The sequence below is a fragment of the Arvicanthis niloticus genome, chromosome 20 (genome assembly GCF_011762505.2).
Source record: "Arvicanthis niloticus isolate mArvNil1 chromosome 20, mArvNil1.pat.X, whole genome shotgun sequence".
Taxonomy (NCBI): domain Eukaryota; kingdom Metazoa; phylum Chordata; class Mammalia; order Rodentia; family Muridae; genus Arvicanthis; species Arvicanthis niloticus.
In genome coordinates this window covers 27,322,162-27,339,116 of record NC_047677.1, presented here as the reverse complement: position 1 = coordinate 27,339,116, position 16,955 = coordinate 27,322,162, and the positions used below count along the sequence as shown (strand labels likewise).

General features: G+C 48.5%; 1 protein-coding gene across 1 annotated transcript in view; it reads left to right on the top strand.

Moving 5' to 3' along the window:
- The window catches only part of Col13a1 (collagen type XIII alpha 1 chain), an 82,420-nt gene extending 70,192 nt beyond the window's left edge, over window positions 1-12,228 (top strand). Inside the window, exons 35-40 of the mRNA XM_076917092.1 lie at window positions 730-783; window positions 1,636-1,671; window positions 6,985-7,071; window positions 7,946-8,023; window positions 10,430-10,468; window positions 11,770-12,228. Coding sequence (XP_076773207.1) covers window positions 730-783; window positions 1,636-1,671; window positions 6,985-7,071; window positions 7,946-8,023; window positions 10,430-10,468; window positions 11,770-11,772 — 297 coding nt within the window. The 3' untranslated portion in view covers window positions 11,773-12,228. The remainder of the gene's footprint in view (window positions 1-729; window positions 784-1,635; window positions 1,672-6,984; window positions 7,072-7,945; window positions 8,024-10,429; window positions 10,469-11,769) is intronic.
- The last annotated feature ends 4,727 nt before the right edge of the window (window positions 12,229-16,955 follow it).

Genomic DNA, 16,955 nt, shown 5'->3' with positions numbered 1-16,955 from the left:
TGTTATGCTCATTTAAAGAAACAGTACGGAACAGAAGGGGTTTTAGAATGTCCCCAGAGGGACACCCATTAGTCAAAAAGTCAGGGTGTTGGGCAGAGTTCTCACCATTAGTGTTTAAGTTGCTACGGCCAAGTCACAGGGTATCGGAAGTCCGACCACACCCCCTCACAGAATGGGTAAGAGGATGAAGCAAGAATCAGCTTGGTGTGGGAGGATTCTGTTCCCCTCCGCCAGCCAGGTTCCCACACACCAAGCAGGATCAGTCATCCCTAGTGAGGCTCCACGCTGATCCACCCCCACGGAGCATCTGTGACAGTTTTCTGGCTGTCCACACCTCCTCCCTTTGCCCTCTGCTATCCCAAGAGAGGCTTGTGGTGAGGAAGCGGGTGGCTTCTGCAGAGATCAAGAGCCCCTCTGAGATCACAGGTCCCCTGGGGAAAACCAGGATAGCCACTCCAGGATGACGACATGGGCTTCAGAGAGGAAATCAAAGCTCTTCTCTTGCTATCTCTGGGCCCACTGTCTGGTCTCCTTCTCCTGCTGCCTAGTCCTGTCAGGAAGCAGGCTGTACTGGAGAGCCAACAGAAGGATGCTTAGACCACACCTCTCACACACTTCAGTTCCCTGGGGCTCCTGCAAGGATCCAGGAGACCTTCCCATAGGGAATAGAAGGTGGGAAGGGAGTCAGCATGTCGGGGAGGGCTCACAGGGCATCTTTCTTTCTTTCAGGGCAGCAAAGGCGACCCAGGGATGACAGGACCAACAGGAGCAGCTGGGCTGCCTGTGAGTCTACAAGAACTAGAGCACCCCGTTTCCCCTCCGCCCATCTCTCCTCCCAACTAGAAGCAGGGTCAAAGCACACAGCCCATATTCTGGAGCCCATACATGGGGCTAAAGGAGACGCTGCCCAGAACTAACTGGGGATGAGCTAGAAGTTCCTGAGGGACATTGCAGGGGGCACGTGCTCATCACAGGGACCATCACCTGTGTAACAGCATGTCTGGAACCTTCCACCATAGCCCATGTGCTGTGCAGTAGGTTCCCAAGTGGCTATGCCTGTACTTCTGCCATCCAGGATAGACAGCCTCAGATCCAGTTCCCCCACAACCCAGAAAGGAGGTTCTGGCCTTGAAGAGCGAGCTCGGTTTTCCATCTGCAGTGCATTTGCCTGTAGCTTCGTTACAGAAGCCAAGCAGCTGTCTCACGGAGCCTGGATTTTGTTTCCCGTCCACCCAAGGTTCATGTGTGGAGTGACTGAATAAGCGTATCTGTGCCGGTCCACGCTTAACACTTACTCCCCTAGGGTATTCTGCACCTTAAAAGATGCTCAAAGACCCCGTGAATCAAGGGCCTGGCGAGAGAGCCATGGGAGTATTCAGCCCATGCCAGAAGAACACAGCTACCAGGCAGGACATGGGAACCTTGTCCATGGGTTTGCTCATAAAGCCAGTGTGCCTCTTGGTCAAATTCCTTGGTGCATTGGCTTCTCCTGCCCTTCTGTAAGATGGGAGTAATGAAACCCATCTCCACTGGCCTGAAGCTCATCAGCGGCATTTTCTGAGCCCAAAGGGAGGACCATATGGCCGTTTGCATGTCCCCTCATTAACACGTCTCCCTTTCTCTGATTTAACGCAGGGTTTACATGGACCACCCGGGGACAAAGGAAACCGGGTAAGTCCGAGCCCTCGCACTCTGGATCTGGTTACTAATGTCTTCATGATGGGATGGCATGATCAGTTGGAGACTCCTGACCTAACGGGACAAATAGTCTTTCCCTATAAATCACCCTAAATTGAAAGGCTCTCTAGCGAGGGGCTCCATGCCATACACGCAGGGAGCCTGAGGCCCAGTGCTGCGGTTGAAGCCAGTGTTTCTCCTCGTTCCCAGGGATGGCCAAATGAATCCCTCAGCAGCCATCAGATTAGCATGGTCATCCAGTAACAGGAGCCTCTTGTCCAGCCCTCTCTCTGTTGCCCTGATAACCGGCCCCTTAGGGATATTTTTAGTTCTAGCGTCACCTCATCTTTGCCTCCTGAAGCTGAGATTTGTCAGGCATTCCAGGCCACTGGTGACTGAGAAAATAAATTCCAGCTCCGACAACAGACAGCCAAGCCCCTCCCCCACCAAAAAAAAAAAAAAAGAGTATCCCAGCTGCTGTTTCTTTTGGAGACCTGGCAGGGAACAGAACGGACTGCACCCTCCAAATCCTTCCTCCTCCCCTTGGCTCCTGTGGTCCTCAGAAGAATGCATTAAGTGTCCCTAGCACCGTAGGCATATAACGATCATGGCCATTTGGGTCCAGCAGCAATAATCTAACTACATCTGGCCAAGAGATAGCCCTTTCCATCACCGCCTCCAATGGCCACCTGTGTGCAATGCACACACCTTAGGTAATGGTTCTCAACCTGTGGGCCGAGACCATTTGGAGGTCAGATGACCCTTTCAGAGAGGTCGTCTAGGACCAGCAGAAAATACAGATACTCACATCACGATGCATAACAGTAGTAAATGAAAGAGAGTAGAAATGAAAATAATTTTATGGCTAGGGGTCACCACAGCATGAAGAACCGTATGAAAGAGCCTATGACAGTGGTCAGAACATGCTGCAGGAACAGAATGTATCAGAATCTGTATGCTTCTCTCTGGCCCCAATTAAATCCATCCTTCTTGATTTAAGAAGTATTACTGGGCACTTCTAAACCCCTAAAGCCTCCTCAGTGGCAGCCACCCCAAAACAAGTCAACTTATCCCCTAAAGCCTACGAAGAACTGAGAGGAAGCAGGGCCACCCCTACCAAACTGTCAATGGTGAGACTGAGTGGAATCCACTACAATGAACTGATCCACTGTCAGCTGTGTGGCTGGTCTCTGAGTCTACCAAACCTGATCATTCCGTTTCTTCATTGGTATACAGACCTTCCTAACTCCTAATTTCTAAAACTTCCTAATGAGTTCCAGCTTTCTTTATTACACTCATTTCACATTTTTCAAACCCATTTCTTAAGACTTTTTTCTCTGTTGGCTGAAGGCATTGGGTCACTTGAAACGAAGGTAATACTTCTGCCATAGAGAGGAGGTAGGGTCAGTGAGGGATTCTTGTCATGGAATGCGGGAGGATGAAAAAAATGGACCAGGCTGCTGTCTCTGATGCTAAGCCATCTTCTATAGAGGCCCAAGGAATTGTGGGAAAATCTTTCTTCTCCACTTCCCCTTCCTGCCCTTTGATAGCTTCCCGCAATCCTAGATATAATTCAGAATATGTCTCTTCATCAGAGTCAAATTCAGGCTGAGTTCAGGGGCTGAGGGTATAGTTCAGTTGGTAGAATTGTTTGCTTTGAGCCCTAGGTTCCAGCTTAATATTGCACAAAGCCTGGCAGGTGGCACGCACCTGCCATCTTGGCGCCCAAGGCGGGATACAAAGCAGGAGGAGCAAGGAGTCACACTCATCTCTGGCTATATATCGTCTAAGGCCCTACCTCAGAGATCCAAGAAACAGAAGGTCAAGTTCAGAAGAGCAGTGAGGCACAGCTCGGAGGGTCAGATGAACTGTCCCAGACAGCAGGCTTCAAATCAAAGAGCAACTATAGTTTCTCACCCAAGAGTCAGGTCTCAGGATACCAGATGGACTGGAAAAAGGACACTCAGAACCTCAGCCACCTCAGCCACCTCACCCAGGCCTCTGAGCCACCAGCCCTAATGGGGCCTAGAGGGAGGTGTCAGATACACTTTGATCCAGGCGACATGTCAGAGGCTGAGGCAAGGTTCAAAACGTCACTGTTACTACCTGGGAGGTGATGCTGGAGATATCCTCCCCATTCACCTGAGTTTTGGAGAGCAGCTGCCACAGGAAGCCCTCCGCACTTGCCCTCCTTGACCTTTGTCTTGATCGTGCCTGAGGACTCCATTAGAAACCTGTTCCACCTGACATGAACCAAGACACAACCTTATGAATTTACTGTTGGGCTGGCAACATGGCCTCGCAGGCAGAGGTGCTTGCCACCGAGCCTGACACTCTGAGTTCAATTCCCCATGTGGTAGAAGGAGAGAACTGACACACACACACACACACACACACACACACACACACACACACACGAGAAGGGGGGGGGAAGGAGAGAGAGATCTATTATTACTTGACATGCCCAAAACTGTCCTATACCTCTTTCCTGTTCATGGAATGAGGAAAGTCCTTGGGCAAAGACAGAATCCAAAACTTGCTAAGGACACACAAGTCAGTGTCTTACTCTTGTCTCTACCCTTGTCTCTAAGTGTACCCTTCCCCTCCCCATGCTCTACCTTGTCTCTAAGTGGCTCAGTGAACTTGGCCCCAGAATCATATTGACAACAAAAGCACTGGTCAGCACCAGACATGGCCCCTCAGGCCTGTGATCCCAGCATTTAGGAGGTAGAGGCAGAAGGATCAGATGTTCACAGTCCCCAATTACTTATCAAATGAGAGGCTAGTCTTGGTTATAGAAGGTTCAGTTGAAACAACAAGGAAAAGGGGGTCAAAGAGTAAGGTACCATCCGTCTGGCAACGCAATTACCAGGACATGGGTTGATTGGTTGTTACCACAGAGCTGCCTGCAAGCCGGCCAGCGGAAAAAGTCCCAGCATGCCGAGCCCACTTCCACCTCTGCCTTGTCTGGGGATGGGGGAGTGTGTCTAGGTGCATGCATGTCTTGCTTCCTGGGTCCTTCGGCCTATCCTTTCTCTCTCTCTCCAGCCTCTCTAGCCTCAGCCTGTCTCTCTTCTGTTATTTTCTCCACCTTCCCCTCAACATGTGCACCCACTAAAACCCCACAGCCCTCATCCTTCCCTCGCCTTCTAGCTTATGTCTCCTGAAGTCAGTCCCCCACATTCATCAGGAAAGTGGGTCACTGTCTGCCCCTCCCCTCTTACCAGCTGGAGCTGTTGGGGTGGGGGCATCTCTCGTATGTTCCACTCTGGAGTGGGCAGGAGGGGACATGTAGGTAAAGCAGTAGCTCTAGAATCTTCCAGAACACATGATGTGTGTGTGTGTGTGGGGGGGGTGATGCCTTATAGTGTGGGTGGCCCACACTCTGACCTTCAGACAAATCCTCTAAGGCCTGGAACCAACCCCTTAGCAACCCCACCCATATTCTTCATTGGGAAACTACTCCTGACTCAGAGGATGAGGGCCACACTCCTATGGACATATACCTCTAAGGACAGGGACCTGGGTCTTCCCATTCCAAAGAGCTGGTGCCCCAGCTTGTCCACACTAAAAGGAACTTTCATGCCCTGCCCTTTTTATTGGTGGGTGTGTCTGTGATCCATGGATTTCACTGCCTACCCACACACTCAATAACACTCATCACTCTGAAAAGCCATTCAGAGTAATATGTGGACAAACTATAGGCAACCACTGGAATAAAAAACAAAGCAAAAAACAAACACACACACACACTTGGGTTCATGTTCAAAGATCTGGAGAAACAGAACTACAGCCACCTATGGATGCAGAAACACCACAGACAGGACAAGACCCTCTCCGGGAGCATTTATTCCCATACTAGGTAGGAGAGGGTCATCACCACAGTTGGCTGAAACCACCCTCCACTACTAATACAACATCCATCTAACCACCAGTGACCATCTCTTATACACAAAATCATGCAATAATTTTGGGAGCAAGTGTAATACACCCATTTTACAGGTGAAGAAACTGAAGCTTGGAGGAGTTCAAAGTTAGGAACTGGCAGAGCTCGCTGAGCCTTGGCCTCTCCATGGTGGAGCAGTCATATACAAGTCCCCAGGCATGAGACAATCCATTTCCACAGAGGAGAGTGTCTGGGGAGACCCCTAGGGACACACATGGCCCATTTTTAAAGGACAGAGACATATGATAATTTAACTGCAAGGTCATTTCCAGATGATGACATTTCCAGAGGCCCCAGAGCCCTTCTTCAGATGAACCCCAACACATAAAGACAGGGTTCATTTAGGAGGAGGATTTTCAGAAACAGATGGACTCCCCGAGCTAGCTGGAGCAGTGTGCCAAGATGCTCTTACAGAGGTCAGAAGACAACCAGGAAATCACTGCTCTCCTCCTGCCGCTTGGGGATTGAACTCCAGTCGTCAGGCTAAGTGGCAAGCACCTTTACCTGCTGTCCACCCGCCAGGCCGTCATGATGGCCCAGCAGGACATTTTTAAGTAGTGATGGATGGCGTGAGACAATAATAAATCAGACACAGACACAGCATATGGGAGGATCAGCCTGAGAAGCTACACATGTGCACACATGTGCACACACATCCCCATCCGGCTCACATGTGTGCAGGCTGCAGTCATGTATGCACATGCCTATAGCGGGCTCTGACCACAGTCACCTTGCCGCCTAAGGAAACGGCATGCAAATGAGAGCTGATGTGTACTGCTCTTCCACAGGACCCAAGTCTGGCTCCCCTCATCCCTGTGAGGCAGACTACCACCATTGTGACTCCAGTTCCAGGAGGCTATAACACCTCTGGCCTCCAAGGACACTTGGCGCTCACGTGCACACACATACACGTATTTAGAAAGAAAATAAATCTTTATTGGGACAGGAGGTTCTCAGCCCAAAGCTCTTCAAGATTAAATGCTCAAAGAGATAGAAGGTATAAACACAACACACACACACACACACACACACACACACACACACACACACACACACACCATCCTTTGCTGGGCTTAAGATCAGCAAAATTGGGCACTATGGTCCTAAGAGGTCTCTTCCACTTCATCTGAGAGATGCCCCTGCTCTCTCCTTCCTCTCCTCCCTCTCCTTTATCCTCCTCCTCTGCCAAAATCCTAGGTACTCTGGGAGGTGGGTGTGTCCCATAATCCTACTGGAATGCTAATGACCTTTTATGTATCATTTTTTCTCTCTAATGTTAACATGTGAATGATCCTAAAGTTTTGATGATGTGTTGTTGTTACCCCCCCCCTTCTTACCTCCGACTAAACCATTGCTCACAGGGGGAAAGGGGAAAGAAGGGCTCTAGAGGGCCTAAAGGGGACAAGGGGGACCAAGGAGCACCTGGACTGGATGCCCCCTGCCCACTGGTACGTTTTCCGTTTCTTGCTCGCATTGTTCTGAGTTTTTTTTTCCACAGGATTGCAGGTTGGAAACAAAGAAACCCAAGAGCTCTGAGGAGCCTCGCTCCACAGATGCCACCAAGCCTGTCTGTGCCTTGGCAGTCCTGCCTGCAGAGGCTGGGCCTCAAAGCCACAGCTGCAAGCCATTCTGCTAAATCCCTAGTCTTTGAGTCCCCATCCTTTGAAGATTCAGAACAATGGATAGGTGGAAAGAAGGGAACCCGCAGGGTTCGGGTAGACGGTCTCAGGCTCTGTCCCCAGTGAGCTTTGCAAACCCACCCTAGTGTTTTATGGCGTGCAGATTTTAGACCTTTGTTGCATGGCCACCTCTGTGGCCTACAGGTCCAGCTGTCCTGAATCCTCGCTCAGGTCAGGATGCAAAACCCAGGTTAGTCTCCTGAGTTCTATACTGTGCAGAATAAGATCAGACAGGGGGCTTTTCATGCACTGCCCAGCTAAGCATGGACCAGTATGCCCATGATCTTATCATGCCCAGTAGCCCAGCTCAGACCCAGGAAGCTGCAGACCCCAAATCAGTAGATAGCCCCAAGCAGTCTTCTCAACAAGCCAGCAACTGATGACTGTGGCACAGCAGCCTGGCTTCTCAAGGGACCTTTCAAAGCACTGGAAGCTCTGAAAGGCGTACTGCTGTCAAGCTGTGGTTGTGCCCGGAAGGGCTTGCAGTGCAGAAGATGGCTGTGTTCTATCGATGCACTTTCGCTTACATGTAATAGCCTCCGGGTCTGCATCCTGGCCAGGGTAGGACTGGGCCTGTCCCACTCCACAGCTGGAGATGGCTGACTTTGACCTCAGTAATCACCACGGTTGGTTTTATGAACAGGGCCACCGAGGTTTTAAAGGAGAAAAAGGGGAGCCGGGGCTACCAGGGCTGGACGGACTGGATGCCCCATGCCCACTGGTATGGCGTTCCCCTCCCCCTTGCCTGTGTGGCCAGTTTGGGCTACCCCATGTGTGTGTGGTGTGCACCCGTGTGCCTCCTGATCCTCTTGCTCTTCTCTCCCAGCTCCTCGCTGCTTCTTCCTGACCAAGAGTCACCATGCCTAGAACGTTAGTGGCCCCCAACCATGCCACTCTCTTGCATGTGATGTGCCCAGTAGCATCTTCTTGGCATCCTCCTGCAACTGCTTCTGAAGCACCACCCCATCATCCCACCCACCCCAAAGCTAGTCCTGGCTGCATATCATCCTCATTGCCTGATGATTGCTTCTAGAACATTCTGGAAGCTAGGGAAGCGAGTGAGTTGGGTGGATTTTGTAGAACTGATTGCTTTGCCCCTACACAGTGCACTTAGCCCTGAATATACAAGCTCAGCAAACTAACAAAACACTGGAGTGAGCTGCCAGTCACCTGCCTCCCCCGCCCAGACCCAGGCCCATGGCTAGAGAAGGTGGTGGGAGATACCACCTTGTCTATTCTTTTGGACTAGATCCCCTGTGTCACGGCCCAGGTGTCACCATCAGAACTAGATTATGGTCCAGCATCAGATATTAGATGCTAAAGACCCAGAAGGCTCTACTTGGTGTGCTGTCTTTCATCTTAAGGTAGCGTACTATGAAGTGGGAAGTGGAAAGGTATAGAATGTAGTTAGTAGGAGGTAGGTGGTATCCAAGTATCCCTGAGATGCCTGGAACTAAAACTCAGGGGCTGCTTTCCCCACACCTAGTCTTGCTCTGGATGGTGACTTCCAAAGTACCTATATGATCCTCCCAGCTAACTGTAAAAGCAGAAGGCAACACTTGACCTTGCAGGCATGGGTCCAGACATTCCTGCTTGCCTTCCATTGCCCCAGAGATTCAGGGGCTGCTGTCACCAACAAATTCCCAGCCTCAAATCCCCACCCTATCACTCAGGAATTCCCTTTGGGTGAAAGATGTCGGGAGAGAGTAAGGATGATGATACAGTTCCTTGAAGGGCCACAGAGATCTTAGGTCACAAGCACAACAGAGCCAGCGCAGGTCACGCGCATGAAGTAGTGAGCCTGCTGACACTGCTGGCCCTGCCCGACTTCACATCCCCAGTGTGCATGGCTGCCTTTCTCAACCATGGCTTCCAAAGCACTTCCATTAATTAAAACTGGGTCTTTCCAGGACTATGGTTGTGCTCCACTCCCACCCCCACCCTCCCAGTTCTGCAAAGGCACCTTGGCCTTTCTGCCCTCTGCCTACTTTCTCACTGAGCCCTGCCACCATCGTGTCCCAGTGGAAATGCCCGCAAAGGCCTCATTCCTTCCCAGAGTTTGTGTGCAGTGTGCCGTACCGTGGCAATGGAGTGACTTGGCATGGCATGGTGGACGGCGAAGGAGACAGAGGCTCACCATGAAACTGAAATGCATGCCCCTTACAGAGCCCAGAGGGGACATTATCATTTGACTATTCAAAATTAAATCTTTTCCAAAAATGATGTGTTGTCTCCGGCTGGCAGAAACGGTACCGGAGCTATTGACATAACTTTAGCACGTGCTAGGTTTGTTTGGGCTGGGGCAATAGTTGTGGCATGGGCATGCTGGGGGATTGGGAGGTTCCCTGCTGGGTGGGTGGAGGAGACCCTAGAGACTGTAATTCTAGGATGGGGCTGAAACCTAGAACTCTGAGGCGCCACCTGGCCTCTGGAAGATGCCTGGGCAGCCTCAAGATGTACTAGAAAGGCCAGAATGTCAGGTCCAAGAAGCATTGTGAAGGTCCCCTCACAAAGACAGTAGTACCCTGAGGCTGCTGCTGCCTTGCCTCAGAGAACACATAACCAATTCCCACCCTGATGCTCCATTTCCCCATTTCCCTCCAGATTCCAGAATGCATCAGAGGCAGGGCCAGAAAGACAACTCCAAATCATGTTGCAATCCCCCCCCCCCCAGACTGTCCCTTACCACCCCATTTCCACCCACTACTGACCATTATCTGGGACTGTTTGGATGACACCTCCTGTTGCTTAGGAAGAGAAACAAGCTAAGGCAGGCGGGGGAGGGGCACAGAAACGCCATCTCGTCCCCACAGAAGGCCAGGAGCCCTACATGCTGAGTGTCCTAAGTTCTTAGCACTCCAAGTCCAAGCCGTGGGCATCTGTGCTGGCCAGTCCCACAGGCCACAGTAGACCCTCTTAGCCTTGCCCTGCAGCTACACTGGGCATTAGCCGAAGGGAAAAACGATAGCATCTAAACGCTTCCCTCATCCAAGATTCTGACCCAGAGCAGGAATGGAAGCAGGCAACAGTGGGTAGGCCATGTCCCACCAAGGCTATAGAAATGTTTATGTCCTTGTCTGCTCAGACAACCATCTCAAGAGCCTACCCATTCTCTGTCTCCTTGCAGGGAGAAGACGGCTTACCAGTCCAAGGCTGCTGGAACAAGGTAAGACTCCCAGAGGGCCATGCAGCTCGGGGTCAAAGGTGCCGTAAAGTTGGCAGTTTCTTACCTGCTTTTCTGCAGATGAGACAGGAAGATGTGGGTGGGTCAAAAAAAATAAAAAAGGTGCTACCTCACCAGCAGTTGGCTGGTGAGCAGGGTGGGGGCGGGGCATTAAACATCTCACTGCACATACCTGCAGAACACTTAGAGACATTTTAAGGGACTAGGTATATAGATCAATTGATAAGAGTGTTTGCTTAGCAAAAGCCCTGGGTCTGATCCCCAACGCTGCATAAATCCTGCATAGCGATACGTGTACGTAATCTCAGTACTGAGCACCAAGATATCACCGGGTTTAAAATGCTATTGTCGCTTACCATTGTTAAAGCTGTCAGCCTAATACCATAAGGGCAGACGCCTACCTCAGTCCCTAGCATGATCTGCCACTACATGGTGGGCAGCTACGCATGTGTGCCATCTCCCTGCGTCTCCCCTCCCCCTCTGCATCTTCTCAGCCCGCACCACCATTGGCTATAAAGTTATCAGTGTGTCCTCATGGTAGGGTTCAAGTCCCTGCACTCACAAGACTTTGTACTCAGCCAGTCCAGCCCTGTGCCTGTAACTCAGAATCGCAGTGAGATAGCTAGGCAACGGCACGTCCCAACACTCGAAATCTTGTTGCTGTACAAGTCTGGGGCAAGTAGGGAGACCAACAAGCCGTCAGGCCTAGACTGAACACCTAGTACCGAAAGCACCCACAAGCCAAAGAAAGGAAAAATTCAGCATTGAAGGCGCCATTACTACCCCATGAATCTGCACTCACTCAGCACTTTCTCCATTAAATAAGACCCGCCCCTGTCCCCAAAGAAAGATACTCCTGGCAGGCAGGACATGGAACATGTTAAGCTTGGCAAGGGAGCCACAGCTGCTGCCCAGGGTATACAACATACCAGCTCCGGTATGTTGGAGGAGCATCTAAAGAAGCCTAGGTCTGCTGGTTAACACCAGAAACGACTTCTGGGCAGATGTAGTGACTAGAATGGTTTCCAAGACAGCATAGAGAGATTGCCCTCTAGTGGCCAGAGGAAGGAGTAGCTTCAAGGTGAAAGTCGGAGGTTTCCATCCTGGGGGTGGGCGTGTCTGACATTCCAGATGAGGGTCTTCCTTCTAGCGAGTTTAAAGTTCCACACTTCCCTATCAGAGGTTCTGAAGAACCAAAGACAGATCCACCTCCTCTCCTCCATGGGAGTCAGCATTCAGGGCTCCTGAAACTAACTGTCCATTGTTCTGGTTTTGTTTTGCAGTGATGCCTCTAACCTCGGACTGGCCTGTGTGTGTTTGTATATAGGATATTTATTTTTATACAGTTTTCACCTTTTGAAAAATGCCCAAACTATGATGCATCTTACAGATCATTAAAAGAGAAAGAAGAAAAGCCTGCATATTTTGTACAGGAAATAACCCCTTTCCCTTTTGTTTACAAGACATGTTTGTATAAATCTGTTTCTAATACACTTTTTGTCTGTGTGTCTGCTCCTAATGTTGCATGATATTTGTGCACACTTATTAAATATCACAGCTTAATAAATTATTGTGTTCCGGTGCCAAAGGGGGCCAGCCAGCCCAGAGATGCTGCGAACTTACGTGTGAATTCACAAAAACATGGAGGTCTGTGGTGTTTGCCAGACTATATGTGTCTGACAATATTTTAAACTTTAACTGACTTTCATTATTATAAGAAAAAAATAAAACGTGGCAATTCATGATCCTGGTTAATCTCTAAATTAAATCCATTCTGTCTTGTGCAAGCAGGAAATCTCAAAAGCAGGAACCCTCAGAAGTATGGAGCAATATTGGGAAATTTTAGTTTCAACAAAAGGACTTGGTTAGGACATTTTCCATATGTCGTGGCCCAATCTCACTTGAGTACTAAGGGTTCATCAATACCAGGACCCAGGGGCTACAAAGCGGACTTCAGGTTTGGGTAGGGTTTCCGGTCGTTTGTTTTGGTTTCTCTACCCCCTGTGCCCTCTGAACTATTTCTGTTTCTGAGGTAAAATACCACAACCCGGCTTAGAGCAGCCAAGGGGTTGATTTGGACTAACAGTTCCCTAGAGAGAGAGCCCATCATGTCAGGGAGCGACAGGAGCGGGAAGCTGTTCATATTTCAGCCATACACGGGACAGAGAAGAACAGAAAGTGGGGCCAGGCTACAAAACCTCTCCAGAGCCCGCTCCAGTGAGCATGCTCCCTCAGCATGGCTCTACCTCCCAAAGGTTCCATAACCTCTCCAAACAGCGCCACCAACTGGAGACGAAGGGTTCTGGCCTATGGAGGACATGTCCCATTCAAACTTTGAGCTATGGTTTGACTTCACAGACTGCAGATCGAAGCACAGCTAGCCGGAGGAGGGGTTTTTGCCATTCTATTCGGGCTAAGGAGAAATCACCCCCTTAGCCCCCCCCCACACACACACACCTGCTTGACCTCAGTCGTATCCAACAAACCTCTAGTTGTTTTGTAGGAAATGGGGGTGGCTAGAAAGATGACTCAGTGGCTTAGAGCCCCCCCACAGTGCACAACCATCTATAACTCACATTCCAAGGGACCTGATGCCTCTTCTGACCACTGTGGGAACCAAGCATGTATGTAGTTCCCATACATACATGCACATGTATGATTACACATAAAGTAAATGAGTGTTTTAAAATTTCTTTTTAAAAGAAATAGAGTCGTTGGGCTTAAAGATGGATCTGTCGGTAATGTGCCTGCCACACAAGCCCGCGTACCTGAGTTCAAACCCATGTTAAAAAGCTAAGTATTGAGGTATATGTTTGGATGTCCAATGCTCAGATGTAGATCCCCCAGCCTTACTAGCCAGCCAACTAGCTTAGCCCAATCAGAAAGCCTCAGGCTGGTGAGAGACCCTGACTCAAAAAACAATGTGGATGGGTCCTGAGGATCAGTGTCTGAGGTTGTCTGCTGGTACAACACCTGTGTTCATACACACACATATACATATATGCATATACATACATATATATACATGTACATACATATATAAATACATACACATAGGTATACAGACATATATACACAAATACACATATACAGAACACATACATGCACATATGTATATAAATATACACATATGTATATGTATACAGACATATACAAATACATATACAGACAAACATGCACATACATATACACAGATATATAAATACATATATACATATATACACAGATATACATATACATATATACAACATATACATGCACACACATACATAAATATATAGACATGTATACAGACATATACACAAATATATACACAACATATACATGCACATATGTAAATAAGTATACACACATACATATATGTATATAGACATAAACAAATACATATGCATACATATACAGAAATATACATATGCACACAGATATACAAATACATATATACATATACACATATATATATACAAATACATATATATACAACATATACATATATATATACATGCACATATGTATATAGACCTGTATACACATACACACAACATATACATGCACATACATATATAAATATACACATACACATACGTATATAGATATATATACACACATATATACACAAATACACACAAAAATAGAGCTGTTAAGAGACTGAAGCAAAAAAATTCAAATCTAGGGCTAACTTGGGCTGCATAGTAAAACCCTGTTTTAAAAGAGAGAGAAGAGAGAGAGAGAGAGAGAGAGAGAGAGAGAGAGAGAGAAGAGAAAATTACACTGTTTTCCTACCATAGTGTCTGCTTGGTAAAGATCTCAGGAAACTGCTTCCTTTTTTTTCCCCCTTAGTTTCTCCATTCTCATATCTGTGTGTAGTGTGTGTATATGTGCATGTTTGCATGTGTGTGGGTACATGTGTAGGTGCCTGTGCACGTAGTAGGTGTGTGGGCATGTGGAGGCTCCAGGTGGATGTCAGGAATCATTTTCCAGCCCTCCTCCCTCATATTCAAAGGCAGAGTCTCTCCATAGAACCCAGAGCTTGCCAATATGGCTGGCTTCTGTAGCTAGGCTGCTCTCATGGCTCCACTTTGAGTCTGAAAGCCTTTATGTGCTTTCTGGGGACCTGAACTCAGATCCTCACACTTGCTCAGCAAACGCCTTAATCAGCCTCCAGCTGGTCTGATGAGCCCTCTCAGGATAGCCCATGACCCCACCCCAGCATCTTCCCCAGTGACAGAGACTCCGGACACATTTTAATTTCACTGTGCTTACACTCAGCAGCGAAATGGAACAAAGACTCCAGCCAGCCACACATCTGTCCTTCTACCAGCAGCCAGAAAACAGAATCTTCTACGTTTTTATGGAGGAAGGAACCCACATAGCAAAAGTGCCCAGCCCTCCAAAGTCACACAGCCCTTCTCAGCTTGTCCTTTATTGAAACTGGCCCTCACCCTGACTTGGGAGTTACCCAGTTCCAGCACCAACTTCCTCACTTTCCAGTGAGGACCTGGGAACTCAGAATGCCACCGGGTTCTCAAAAGGTCACTGTCTGAATGGAGTCACAGCTCAGCAATGACATCATCAGAATTAGAGAGGACCCACACAGGAACACACCCCTCCCATTACCACTGATCAGAGCATTAGGGAGACCGGGGCCTGAAGACAGAGAATCTAAGGACGACATTGATTACAGTCTCTTGTCTCAAAGATAAAAGAACAAATATATACATACTATAGTTATTAATATATTTTAATTATTTTGATTAAATAGTTTAATTTTAAGAAATGTATATAAAATTAATTAAACTAATAATTAGATTTAATTAAGATTAGAATAATTTAATAATATAACTAATATAATAATATATAAATGAATATATATAAATAACATTAAAAATAAATATATAAAGAAAATGGAACTATATGTAAAGGAAGTGGGGCAGGTGCTATAGCTCAATGATAGGACAGTTGCCTAGCGCTTGAGAGGCCCAGGGTTCAATCCCCAGTACCACAGAAAGAATTAGAGAAAAACATGAGCAACAGTGACTGGAGAGCAGAGCAGCGTCATCCCTGTTACTAACGCGGGGCCCCACATGCCATTTCCAGCTTAGCTCTGGAGTCTCCTCCTTCCTGGCCTGTGACACAGGTCACAGCCCTGTGTGCATACGCACACTGCCTTTCCATGTCATTGCGCGCGTGCGCGCGCACACACACACACACCAGCCTCCCCCCGCCGCCCCCCCACCCCGCAAGAACCCCTTGATCACTCCCAGGCCACTGAACTACACCTGAACCCTGACCTCAGCCTGCTTCTCATCTGAGCTTCTCTATTTGAATCTTAACCGGGTTGAGTGAAAAGCCCTGACTCGGAGCAGGTGGGCACAGTCAGGAGAAGGGCGGGTGTGGTTTCAGGGAGACTCTGGCGCTCTGCAGGAGTCATCAGAAAAGGGTGATTCCGAGCCTCGGGTGTAGCTCACTTGTGGAGAGTTTGTCTAGCCCGGGCAACGCTCTGGTGCCTTAGTTACGGTTCTATTACTGTGAGGAGACACCATGACCAAGGCAGCTCCTATAAAGGAAAACATTAAATTGGGGCTGGCTTACTGTTTCAGAGGTTCAGTCCATTATTATAATGGCAGGAAGCATGGCAGAGTTCAGGCAGGTATGGTGCAGGAGGAGTTGAGAGTGCTACACCTTTCACCTGAAGGCAGCCAGAAGACGACCTGTCCTCTCACAGGGAGCCAGGAAAGACTCTTACACTGGGTGGAACTTGAGCATAAGACCTCAAACCCCCCCCCACACACACACACACAGTGACGCACTTCCTCCAACAAAGCCACGCCTACTCCAACAAGGACACGCCTCCTAACTAGTGCCAATTCCCATGGACCAATTATATTCAAATCACCACACCTGGGTTCCGTCCTCAACACTGTCTAAACCCAAGACTGGAATCCTAGCGCTTGGGAGCATGGAGGCAGAAAAGGAACTCAGAAACTCAGGGTCATCTTCAGCTATGTAGTATGTTTAGAATAGCCTGGGCTACATGAGACCCTGTCCAAAAAATACAAGGAAAGGGAAAAAGCAGCACCTGAGGTACTCTATTCTTGGGGCTGAAGAGCAGCTCCAGTGGTTGCCCGCCCAGTGCCTTTGCTCTGTGCTCCCTCCGCCACAGTGGACATATTATCCGGAATCATCTACATCAACGGTTCTCAACCTTCCGAATGCTGAGACCCTTTAATACAGTTCCTTGTGTTGTGACCCGCAACCATAAAATTATTTAGTTGCTACTCCATAGCTGTAGTTTTGCTTCTGACATATATATATCTGACATATATATGTATATGTATACGTATACATATATGTATATGTATATCACGACCCTTTCGTGGGCCAAATATCAGGTATCCTGCATATCCGATATATCCACGAAAGAGTCATGACCCACAGGTTGAGAACCACTGGTCTACATGGAGCTGTACAG